At 43.7% G+C, this 13697-nt stretch overlaps 1 protein-coding gene across 1 annotated transcript in view; it reads right to left on the minus strand.

Moving 5' to 3' along the window:
• Window positions 1-12433, minus strand: part of LOC148028610 (ubiquitin carboxyl-terminal hydrolase 2-like) — a 79861-nt gene extending 67428 nt beyond the window's left edge. Inside the window, exon 1 of the mRNA XM_087688885.1 lies at window positions 12301-12433. Coding sequence (XP_087545011.1) covers window positions 12301-12331 — 31 coding nt within the window. The 5' untranslated portion in view covers window positions 12332-12433. The remainder of the gene's footprint in view (window positions 1-12300) is intronic.
• Window positions 12434-13697: the final 1264 nt, after the last annotated feature.

The raw sequence follows: 13697 nt of genomic DNA on the forward strand, positions 1-13697 counted from the left end.
CTGGCATCAGAGGATTGCAATTTGCTCCCTTGATAGCTAGCAATCATCTTCCACATCTCCGATGGCATCAAAGGACTACAGACCGCTCCCTCAATAGCTATCTTTCACATTCCAATGATTACTTCAATAGCCCACTGCCCTACCCAGGTCACTCCCTGGCATCAGAGGATTGCAATTTGCTCCCTTGATAGCTAGCAATCATCTTCCACATCTCCGATGGCATCAAAGGACTACAGACCGCTCCCTCAATAGCTATCTTTCACATTCCAATGATTACTTCAATAGCCCACTGCCCAGAGGACTGCGTTTCGCTCCCTTCACTGTGCAGATTTTCTACAAGCACTGCCGCCGGATTCCCAAACTAGGAACGGCCATGGAACCACTAGTAGGGAACGGGCTGGAACGGGACAAGGAGTGGGGGCTGGAGCGTTCCGCTAGCGTTTCACAGGTTTAATCCTCCCGAAACGTGTTAATCCGTTCCTAAGTGCCAAAACGGGCATTCCCTGTTTCTATGCATTTATGGTGTAGCTAACAATATGTTTGCTAAGAGATCACTATTCAGTGTCCTAGGCATCAGAGTGAAGCAATGCGGAAGCAAATGACTGTGACAAAGAGTGAACAGAGAGAGAAGAGAGAGAGAGAAAGAGACAGTGAAACGCAGAAAATCTGCAGTGAAAAATGCTGTATAAGGATGCAGAATTATACACGGGTGCAGAGAAAATATATGTGTATGTCTCCACCTCAAGGATCTCAATCTCCGTCAACCCCGAGAGCAATCTTCGCAATCAACAGACTAAAACCTATCAGAGACAATGTGTAGACTGCTGAAAACTCAGCCTATTTATAGATTGTAAATAAATCAATAAATGATCAGCATTAAATGCAGCCGACTGCAATCGGACTATCCGACTGCTGCCACGTGGCACTGCTAACGTGACCGCGTCCAAGAAATGACTCTCAACACCCCCCCTCAAATCATGGATAAGGCAACAGATGGACTCCGGAGGGATCTAGAGTGTCGGTGAAGTAAAGCCTAGGGAAGTGCCTTCGTAAATAAATCTGCAAGATTGTCTTTGGTCTTACAATATTCCACATCAATGGTCTCATCCAGAAGCTTCTCCCTGATGAAGTGATACTGGATCTCTATGTGCTTCGTCCGGGCATGGAAGACGGGATTTCATGCTAAGGCAATGTAACTCTCATTGTTGCACCGCAAGATAGTAGGACAAGTCTGGGGGCAGCCAAGCTCCTCCAACAACCACCAAAGCCACACTGTCTCACATGTGGTAGAAGACACAGCCCGATACTCTACCTCAGTTGAAGATAGGGCTACCGTGGGTTGCTTCTTGCTACTCCAAGAGATAGCACCAGCACCCAAGGTAAAACAATAGCCTGTAGTAGACTACCATTGATCCACATCGCCAACCCAATCTGAATCACTCCAACCTGCAAGAACAAGATCAAAAGCACCTATACCTGCTAGATAGGAAATCCCGAGGTCAGAGGTCCCCCTCAAAAACTGAAGTATCCTCTGAGCAGCATGCCAATGCACCTACTAAGGTGCACTCATGAACCCAGCCAAAAGACGTACAGCAAAACATAGATCAACTCGTGTGTTGAGGAGCCAAATCAATGATCCAATCAGTTGACGTAGCGTAGCGGGTAGCATCCGCCAAAGGAGAATCTGCGTGTGAAGTGGCCTTCCATTTCAGATCCATAAGAGTAGAAATGGACCGACAATCCTCCATCTCAAAAGTCACCAAGAGCTCCTATACATATCTCTGCTGAGAGATGAAAATCCCCCTCTGAGACTGATAAATCTCGTGGCCCGAAAAGAAATGGAGAAGTCCTAAATCCCTCATCTCGAACTTTTGATGTAGGGCTGCCTTCGTCTCTTCGACCTTTTGGGCATGATCACCTGTAACAATCAAGTCATCAACATACAAAACAAACAATACACAACCACCCTCAGAAGTGCGCACATAAAGCTATGGATTGGCCCTAGAGCGTCGATATCCCAACTTGGCCTAGAGAAACGAATCAATCTTCTCGTTCCAAGCACGTGGAGCCTGCTTCAAGCCATACAAGGCCTTCTTCAACCTGTAGACCTTCCCATCTGCTGAGGAACCAAAGCCTAGAGGCTTCTCTACATAGATCTCCTTCTTCAAATCACCATTTAAGAAGGCCGACTTCACATCCAACTAAAAGACAAGCCATCTCCTATGACTAGCCAAGGCAAGAACAGCACGAATTGTCGCCATGCGAGCAGTGGGGGCAAAAGCATCATGAAAATCAACACCTGGGCACTGTGCAAAACCTTAAGCAACAAGGCAAGCCTTATGCTTGTCCAAAGAGCCATCACTATGGTACTTGGTCTTGAAGACCCATTTGACACCAATCACCTTCTTATGAGAGGGACGAGGCACAAGGTACCAAGTGCCATTCCGCTCAATAGCCTCCAGCTCCGCTTCCATCACTTTCCGCCAATGATCAAACTGTAAAGCCTCCTTCACTGATGTAGGCTCTCTATCCTGCATAACACGGAACATCAAACAGTAGTTAGAACAAACAAGCTCCATAGTATGTGCCTAGTGCCGCCGTGACCTCCATGGTCCATCCTGTGGTTGCCACTCCTCAGGGACCTCCTCAATCCCTGAATCTCGGAGCGCATCACAGGCGCAACTAGGAGGAGGCCGAATCTTGCCTCCGGTGCTCGCCATCTACTGAAGTTTTTGAAAGGTCCACCATCAATAGAGGACCAATCGGTGAATCCGATGCCTGGGTAGTAGGCTCCTTATCTGAAGAAGAGACCTCAAGAGACAAACTCGAGAGAAACAATTGCTAGGGCCCATCTATCACCGGATCTCCAAGTACAGGGTGATCCTCACCCCCCTCTGGGGTTGGAACCTCCACGAATCGAACATCATGGCTTGTGTAGACATCCCGCTTAACAGGATCATACAAGCGGTAGCCTTGAGATTGCGAGCTATAGCCCACAAACACCTGTCTTCTGGAAGCCGCTTCAAACTCGTCACACTATGTCTTCGGGATGTGAACACAAACATCACACCCAAAACCCCGAAATAAGAAACATCGGACTTTGATCCAAAGTACGCCTCAAAAGGAGTCATACCAACAACAGCGGAAGTAGGAGAACGATTAAGGATGTGAACTGAAGTAGCCACAGCCTCAGCCTAGAGACACTAAGGTGCCGCTGTTGTAGTAGGGGAACGATTAAGGATGTGAACTGAAGTAGCCACAGCCTCAGCCTAGAGACACTAAGGTGCCTGACAATGCTCCATCATAGTACGGGCCATCTCGATCACACTGCAATTCTTCTGCTCCAAAATGCCATTCTCCTAAGGGGTGTTTGTATTGGCAAACTCTTGGTGTATGCCACGATCTACACAAAACCGAGCAAACTCATTAGAAACAAATTCTCCACCCTTATCCAATCGTAGGTCTTCAGCTGCCGCCTCAATCGGTTCTCCTCAAAGAGCAACCAATCCTTGAAGTTGAAGAAAGCCTCCGACTTCAGCTTTAAGAAATAGACCCATGTCATCCTGCTGTAATCATCTACAATGAGCATGAAATGCAAACTCCCTCGAAGGGATTCCATCCTCATCGGTCCACAAATATCGGTGGAAACAAGCTCCAAGGGTGCTGAAGACCGCCTTGAAGCCTTGCTGGGAACAACATCACAAGTCTGCTTCCCACGGATGCAGGATACACAAGGCTACTGACTCACCACAATATCTAGCAAACCTCAAACAAACTGGTCCTTAGACACCTTTCGAAGGTATTCATAATTGAGGAGACCAAACCGAGCACGCCAAAGCTCTGATTGAGTTTGGCAGGTAAGAAGAAGAGAAGTCAAGGCAGAAGAAGACCGCAACTTGTAGACTCCATTCTCCTCATAACCTGAAGAAAGAACCGCTCTCGATCCTCGATCAAGAATCCAAAAAGAATCCACATCAAATTTGACCAAGAGATCAAGGGCACAAATCTTATGCACTGCGAGAAGATGATACCCCGAAGCCGGCACATAAAGTATCTTAGAAGCATGGGCACCACCACGCCCATCTAGAATAAGATACATGTTGCCCCGTCCCTGAATAGAAATAGATGAACTATCGCTAATAAGAATCTGACCATGAGAAGGCCGCAAATGAGTAACACTTGCTGAAAAAGGGGTCATATGCCTAGAGACACCACTGTCAACAATCCACTCCTGAGTAAATGGGGCCATCAACGCAACATCAGAAATCGGAAGAGTCAAATCCTCAGCCATCTCCAAATGGAGGAAAGCAGCTAATGAGGGAGCAGCCACCGCTCCGGAATCCTTTGAAGATTTCTCCTTCTTCTCCTTGTCGGGGCAACCCTTCTTCCAGTGACCTATTTTACCACAAATGTGACAAGAAGACTCCTTGTCTTTGTCCTTCTTAGATTTGTCGTCCTTCTTCTTTTGGTCCTTCCCCTTCTTCTGAGAGGTTTGACCAACCAAAGCTTCAAATTTTGAAGCATTGGTTCCTTTCAGTTGCTCCTCTTGGTCCAAGACCATAGGAACCAACTCTTCCCACCGAAGAGTCTCAGACCGCCCTAAAGCAATCAAGGAATAATAAAAACCACTGAAGCGAGGCGGTAACTGTGAAAGAAGAGTTATCGCCATGTCTTCAGAAGTGATCACCTTTCCTGTGTTTTGAACCTGCATCCGAAGCTGCCTTAGCTTGTTGATATGCTCCCACATGGATGATGACTTGTTGACACTCATAGTCCTCATTTGCACTTTCAAAGAAACGCGCTTCATGACAGTCATCCGATTATACATTCGATCCAACTCCATCCATATCTCCCTAGCCACTGTCATATGCTCTATGTGAGAGATAACAGTTGTAGTACATGAGAGATAAAAACGAGCAAATGCATGCATTGAGTTTATCCCAATGTGCCTGAGCCTTTGCCAACTCCGCCTTCTCATTGGAAAAGAGTCTCGACTCATCTTGCAAAGAAGAACGATTGATAGCCTCCGTAACAAGTTCCACCAAATCATAGGACTCCAATATGACAAGCATCATGACCCGCCAAATGCGGTAGTTCTCACCATTGAGCTTTTGATCTGAAGGAAGAGTCGGTAGGATGGCGGGCACCTTCCGGTCCATGATTGCCTGAAACTCTGTCTCGGCCTCATAAGACATCTTTACCTACAATGCCTCCACAAAACACAAAAAGCAGCCCCCTCTGACTATGAAAATACAGCCTGCTAGGGCTGAGGTTCGCTCGTCCCGTTCCTTCTTCACCCACCGAAGGTGATGAAAAGGTAAAATCTACACTTGAAGGCCAAAAACGCAGCCTTCTTCCTTCTCTAACAGCAAAAACACGCCCACGCTCGCCTCAACCTTGTTTTGATGCACAGCCCACCTGCTCGCACTTGAACGCTGAAAACTCAACCTTGTGTTGCGCTGAAAACTCCTCTTCAAATAGTCCTTCAATGCTCTAATACCATATCAGAGTGAAGCAATGTGGAAGCAAATGACCATGACAAAGAGTGAACAGAGAGCGAAGAGAGAGAGACAGAGAAAGAGACAGTGAGACGCAGAAAATCTATAGTGAAGAATGTTGTATAAGGATGCACAATTATACACGGGTGAAAAGAAAATATCTACGAATGTCTCCACCTTGAGGATCTTGATAAACTAATCTTGATGAAGAGATGTGGCGGTTAATGGTATTTAACGCTAATCTGACAATCAAAAATGACACAGGGACACTTGGGAGATGAACTGGCCTAGCCAATTTAATTACTAGATGGTTAGGTTATATTTCTAGGCACAAAAATAGTTATTATTTTAATTTTCAGAACCTAAATTCTGAAAATTAATTTAATGGGCTGAATAATGCTAGAATTCAATTTGCAACGCTACCACTTGACAAAACTTGCCCATGCAAGTTTGAAAAAGTTGACTTAGGGATGGAGGGAGAAGAAAATCTCATTTTTGCATTTTGGAGCTATTGGAAAGAGAGGTTGGGCTATTGCTGCCTACTTTTTGGGGTCATTTCTCAGCCACCATTGGAGACCATTTTCCAACTTTGCTCCAGGTTTTACAGCAATCTAGCCATTGGAGGTGGAGATTTTGGGCAAATCCCTGCTATAAACCCTAATTTATAGCAGAAATCAAGGTTTAGCAGAGCTACCTCAGGAAGCATACCACACATTCAAAACTCCAAGACCTAAATTATTCAAGTTTGAAGGTAATTTTCAATTGAAATTAGATTGTCCGAAGTAGATGAAGGCATTTCCACTCTTCTCGAAGTGGGTAAAGGCCAATTGATTGTCCAAATCAAGGGGCAAATTAAATTGAAGACTTACTGGCCATGTTGGACAACAAGGGGAGTTTGGATTGCGAAGGGGATTGGAAGAATCCAATTGTAAATCAACTTCTACTTCAATAAAGCTAAAGAAATACCCAAAGGGGCACCAATTATGGGGCCAACCAAGTATCCATTGTCCAAAGATTAGTGGTTAATTTGTATTTTTTAGTTTTGCAATAAATGCTTCGTGCTGTAATTAAGTTGTAATCAGGGAATTACCACCCATCCACTAAAGGAAGACTGGTTTCAGTACATCACTATTTGAGTTGAACATACGACATTTGTGACAATTGGTAACCTATCTTCTTCATTTGAGCTAGGCCCAATGTAAGATTCGTACATCTTTGAGTCATATGAATCAAAACCCTCCCGGTGTTTCTCCTTTTGGTGTGCAAGATCCAGATGGTTTTCAGTATGTAAACTTCAATAGAGGGGACTCTCAAAGCAAAAATCCTTCATCAAGTATATCTTGTCAGAAGTAGTGCAGCAATGGAAGCGTAAACATATGTTGTAATAAACTGCTAAAACACAAGACAAAAGGGAAAGGGAAAGAAAAAACACAATACAAATGAGAACTCAGATGTATACCCGGAAAATGGAATCTATATATCAGACACGAGACTGTCACATACAACAGTGAGTCACTGGCTGCGCGGGCACCAGCACCGGCTCCTCTCTCCACGGGACCTTCAGGTGGTGAACTGACTAACTTAGGAGGAGAAGCCCAGAAAATATAGGCATGAATAATGCGATAAAATATGTCAAGTCGGCTAGCATTTAATGCTGACCGACTGGCAGCAATAAATGCCACAAAGCATAAAATGCTACACAATAAAAATGCCTAAAATATCTACATAATGTGCCCGGCCCACAATACATGCTTAAACTCACGCATGAGTTGACATACTCTGCTAACACCCTCTCTCACATCATGGGTGATCTGATACAATACAATGATACAATGATAAATAACTCATCATAGTCCATACAACACAGAACCACCAAGTAGAACCATGGATAACCAGCCAGTGGGTGATCAAGCCACCACCAAGGTGCCTCGGAGAGAACCTGATGTCGATGTCGTTCGTACAAGCTCCTGAAGATAGAGAAGATCATAGCAGCTCTCAATGTCTATCAACAATGCCTCTGATATAGCACACGTGACCATCCTGTCACCAATGCCCCAACGCATAAATGACCATGGATCCCCCTCCTTTGGCCAGACCGCCAAAATGTCCCCTCATGTGAGCACCAGACGAAAGCCACCAGCCCTCCCCATCAAATAACCAACCAACCCATCATGAACCTGGATGTCAATCTTAGCTCTAGGATTTGTACCTATCAAACTTCGATCGATGCATCAAGGATGTCCTGCTCTAGATCCTGTACATCTGTATAGAAATATAGATGAGGCACGGTTGCCCCATCTCACCATCCTCTCGCACTCCCTCTCTGGCACTGGAGAGTCCTGAGGGATGACCTCATCACCACCACTAGAAAGCAGTTAAGGAAGGGGCCACCAAGCCCTTCCCACAATCTGAAGAAAAGGATCCCTTCCGCGCGTTGGCCGGAGGATCAGAGTTAGAATTTGAGGCAAATGATGACTCGTTGGAGGAGTCCGCATCCCGCTTCGTCTTTTGCTCCTTTTTCTTCCTGGAATACGCTAACTCTTTGCAGTCCTTCCGCAAATGGCACTTCTTGCCACAGTGGTAACACTAGGCCTTTGACTTCTTTGTCTTTGAACCCCTCTTTGAAGCTACAAGAGCCTCACCTAAACCTCCATAATGTGACGGAAGCCGCCCCTGTAATCGCAAAGTCGCCTCATACTCAAGCAGCATCGAGGACATATGAAGAAAACTGACAGGAGTCGTAGATGTCAGTGCCCGTAAAGCATTGGTCATTCTATCAAACTTCTAAGAAAGCATATAGGGTACTGTACCAACAAGATGTGCCTTTGATAGGGCAGACTGCATAGTCCGAAGCTAGTCCTGGGTCTGGGTAACTCGAAGGAGGAATGATTGGATTGTATCTTTGGTTTCAAACTTCAGTTGCACAAATCCTGAGCTCTGATACCATATTAGAAGTGGTACAACAATGGAAGCGTAAATATATGTTATAATAAACTGCTGAAACACAAGACAAAAGAGAAAGGGAAAGAAAAAACACAATACACATAATAACTCAAATGTATGCTCGGGAAATGGAATCCATATATCAAACACGAGACTGTCGCATACAACAGTGAGTCATTGGCTGCATGGGCAATGGCACTGGCTCCTCTCTCCACAGGACCTCCCGAGTGGTGAACTCGCTAATTGAGGAGGAGGAGCCCAGAATATATAGGCATGAATAATGCCATAAAATATTCAAGTCGGTCAGCATTAAATACTAGTCGACTGGCAACAATAAATGCCACAAAGCATAAAATGCTACACAATAAAAATGCCTAAAATATCTCTACATAATGTCCCCAGCCCATAATACATGCTCAAACTCACACATGAGCTGATATACTCTACTAACATATCTACCTTCTAGTTCATTTAAGCATATAAACCAATCTTCTCAAATCCCTTCAATCCCTCCCTCTTCTGATCCACACCTCGATTTCCTCTCTTCTTTATTCCAAAACCTCAGATTGCACTCCCCTTCCGCATCCAACATGCTAAAAGTTGGATCCTCCATCTCCACTCCTAGCACTTTCTCTTTCTCCACACCATATTCCACCTACCCACAAGTGAGTACTTCTTTTTACCCTAGGACGACTATGATAGGCATCCCCCTCGCTACTCCCAATCACTCATCTCCCCATTTATCAAACTTCCAAATGCCAGGATTTCTATTTTTTTAACGCTGGGACGGTTGTGATGGGCATCCCCCTCGCTACTCTCAATCACTCATCTCCCCATTCATCAAACCTCCAAACACAGGGATTTCTATCCTTTGCTTATGGTTCATCCTCGCACACTCCATGGGTCACTCCTACATGGAGATTTCCATCTTCTACTCCACCTATTGCTATCTCTCCTCCATGGGCTACTCATGCAGTCACCATACCCATGTCTAGCCAATCCATACCCCCATTTGGATAAACTATGCACACTCCCCATATGCATGGCTAGCACTCTGGGATTACTTCTCACATATACTCCACTCCTTCACCTTACCCACCCTACCCACCTTCCGCATCCTATAACAATACCACTCTTATTACTACACCCAAGAATGCCTTCACCAATAAGACTCGTTTCAACGTCGAAATTTACCACTTGGTCAAACTTCATGCAACAAGTGCTTAAATCTTAGGACCTTTGGGACCTAGTAGTTGGTCTTGAGCCTATGCCAAACCCTCGATTGGCTCACCCAAAGCACATCCGTTAATGGAGAGCCTGTAATGCCACAGCCAATGTTGGGCTTATCTAGGGGTTGCTTCATTACAGAATTTTCTTCTCACATCTAAGCATTGGAGTCATCTCATTGACCACTATGCAGCACAAGATTACACTTAATATATAAATCACAACTTTAAGCTTTAGGAGTTTTCCATTAAGAAAGAGAATGATCTGAAAATCAAGTTGGCCAAATATCAGCAACTACTCACTGAGTTTGCTAATACTAGCTCACCAAAGTCGAGCAATGATCAAGTTACGTTCTTCTTAAACAAGCTATCTAAAAAATATGTCCACTTTATTCGGCACATTACCTCGTTGCCACAATTGCCGACCTTCTATGAGTTTGAGTGTCAGTTATTGCGTTACGCAAGGTTGCACAATCAAATCCATAAGAAGTCCTCCACATACTCTTGTTCAAAGAGGGATTTGGTTGTCTCATTCTTCACTAGGGAAAACCCGAGGTGGCAAGAACTCTCAAGATGTAAACCCAAGCCAAAACAAGGGTGACACCCCTTTCTCCCACAAAAACAAGAAAACAAAACCCATCTGGCAACAACTCCCTAAGAAAAATATATTTTGCACACATTATTAGAGATCGAGTCATATGAACAAGGAGTGTCATACCAAGGTCTAGGGTCTTCCTCCTAAGAAACCTTAGTAGACTATTGCTACTATCTCCACTCTTGCTGAACAATCCAATGGGACTACGGCACTACACCTCCCACTACTACCCCATTTGCTCCTTCTGCCCCCGTGGCCTATTAGACATGTGACATACGGACTGTCTCAACATCCTATATCTTTCAATATTCCTAAAGATTTAGCTGATTGGTCTACCAGCTCCTTACCCATAGCACTCTTTTCATCCATTTCTAAATCATCCTTTGCATCTCCGTCTCGAACTCCTTCTCCACCACATCAAGCGTTTCATTGGTAGAGACCTCTACTACTGATGGAAGCACACAATGGTGGCCACATCCTTAGTCTTTCCTTCTTCAGTCATCTCGCTACTAACGCTTGTTTTACAGATTCGAATCTCTTCTATAGGGTTTTTGCACCAATCCTTCTTGAGCCGGAGACATGAAATGTATATCGTTCCTTTCATGGTTTCATCCTCCTAGAATATTTGCTCTTCTACCACCATGGAGGCTTCCCCTCCTAAGGTGGATTATGCAGCATCTCTCTTAATCCTATCATGGCAATGACTTCTTTCTTGCTCTTCCAGTCGGGATGCTTCATCCTTCTCTTTATTTATCACTACGGTTCTCGACACCACACAAAGACCAATACCAACCTCCTCTTCCTTCTTCGGCCTCGATATCTAGAGTTGAGACAAGGTTCCTATCCTTTCATGGTATTCTGCAAGATTCGGCACTTGTCTTCAATATTGGCCTATCTCTCTATTGTACCTTCTTCTTTTTGCATTGCATGATTTCATCATCTTTATAAAGGGTGCTTGGGTAAGTAAATAATTTCTCCACGAGGGACATTGTCCAAGAGGCACCCACTACATGCACATTCTCATGATGAAGCATTACTCTATGCATCTCATTGTGCAAAGCACACCTAGGTAGATCACGAGTTATCTCCACTGATGTTTCTTCACCATCTTACCACCACATCACCATACTTCATCACCCTTTCCCTCGACATCAATGCCCGATGGTTCTTCACCACCTTACCACCACATCACCATACTTCATCACTCTTCTTTCCCTCGACATTGATGCCCTAAAGTGGTTGGGTTAGCTTCTTTATTTTGTGATGTGTTGAATCTAACCATTCCTTTTCATTCTCCCCACACGGCACTTCTATTTGAAAGGCCACAAACCATACCTATTCTCCACCCACAAAAAAAAAAATTTAAAAGTAGTAAAATGGAAAATATTTGTCACATAAACGCTACCAAGTACATACGCCATGTGCATCATTCATGATTGACTTTTTGCACAGCCAAAGAAAGTTGTAGCAAATGTCCATGTAGCAATGGCATCACTCAAGGAAAGTGAACGTATCGTGTATGAATGCGTAGGACTAAATTCCACAATGTCATGAAACCTATCACAATAAGTTTATGACATTCTATGCAGAAAAAGGGGCTCTTTGCCCTTGTTTTTTCTATAGTGTTCAACAATAGGAGCTTTTGCGCTAGAGACAATGCGGCGCACCTAGCTAGGTATTCAATCCCTCCCTTTCATAAGGTCATGATGTTGTTGCAATTCACCATTTGGGAATTACAGTGGGAATTTCTCTATAACTTCTTCTGTAATATTCAACACCGTAACTTAGACATCACATTACAAGCTCAGGGTCCAACTCGGGCACAAAATCCTTTACACCCAATCCAATTGTGTACAGCTTGTCCAAAAAACTGCATCCCAAACAATCCAGCTCATCGTCTATAATGCTACACGCAGGTAATTCGACTCGATAACGCATGGTTGGGACTCAAAATCAAATCTTCTAACGTTCATATGTGATGAGCACAAGGCTCAAGAAGATGTAAGGGGCGAAGAATAAAAGAAGAGCAAGAACCTACCAGGGTCGGATTCGATGGTACACCAAGACATCGTGACTCGCTCGCTCTGTAAGTGTGCTCTCCTCCGTTTTGAGTTTTATTCTGCGAATAACGAATATCCACAAAAAGAATCACGAAGGCCGGCGGTCACACACGGCCCCAAAAAAGAACAACGAAGGCCCGGTTAGAGGCCTAAACACACCCCCCGACCAAAAAAAAAGGACCTTGTGATGACGTGTCTATGATTCGATGGGACCCGTACTTTTAACGGCTGCGATAGAGTTGGGTATGGGAGACTCCTCGTCCAAATTCCATATCGAGTTGAAAGGTGATTAAAACTTTTATCGAAAAGTTGACAGCCGAGTCCGATTGAAAGGTGACAAAACTTTTCATTAAAAAGATGACTTCAATTGTCAAGAGTAGACATTTCATCAATCATCCCACATTCTCCAAGCGTAACCAATGGGCCAGCCACACTTTTGCAACAACTTTGCTTCTACCTAGCATATGAGTGTTTCTGTGGATACTCTTCACGTTGCCTCAATCATCTACGGCAATGTGTAACCAACCTTAAAATTTTTACTTAAATCTTTGAAAAGCTTTTGGGAACTTGAAAATCCCCCCAAAAAAAGCAACATGATGCCAACTTTATTTCAACTGAAAGGCAGCCAAGAGCTTGAGACTATCATCTATATACTAATTTTTTGACGAAAAATATCCAAAAGCGTTTGGGAGCTTAAAAATCTACACATGCCAATACAAAATCATAAGTTGGCCAAAATTATAGCAACTTCATTCAAAGTCAAGGAGCAACGATAACTTGACATGTTGGTAATAGAGACTATTCATACATAAAAAGTGACATGGTCAAGAAACAAGGGCATCTAATTTGAAATTCTGTCTTAATCCATTGGTACTTGCATAAAAATATAAAGGAGTTAGTCAAGCACGTGATTTTTCACTGTCTCAACTCAACCTTTAAAGAAAAGCCATTATAAGTTTAAAATTTGCTTCATGTACATACAGTGCTTGATTCAAAGGCTAAAAAATGTATTTTCATTGGATACTCTTTAGAGTAAAAAGGGTATCGTTATTATAACCCTATTACATATGAGTTTAGAGTGAGCATGGATGTTATTTTTTATGAGATGATTAGTTGGTATATATCTAGTGGTGATGCATTAGATGATGATGATAATGATAGTCATGTGTAGAAAGAAAAGCAAGAATCATGGAGCCTTAGTGAACCAAAAACATCATCTAGTACTAGATTTACAATTAGCCATTGGTCTGGGAGACTAAGGAGTAATCCCACATCTTCAAATGCATCTATTAGTGTTATATATAAAGACAAAGGAAAGAAGAAAGTGTCAAATGGTAATGATGTATCTACTAGTTGTTTGGGGTTTGATGGGGAT

This window comes from Lygodium microphyllum, chromosome 11 (assembly GCF_053477565.2).
Source record: "Lygodium microphyllum isolate KBCC chromosome 11, Lygodium_microphyllum_v1.1.10, whole genome shotgun sequence".
Classification (NCBI taxonomy): Eukaryota; Viridiplantae; Streptophyta; class Polypodiopsida; order Schizaeales; family Lygodiaceae; genus Lygodium; species Lygodium microphyllum.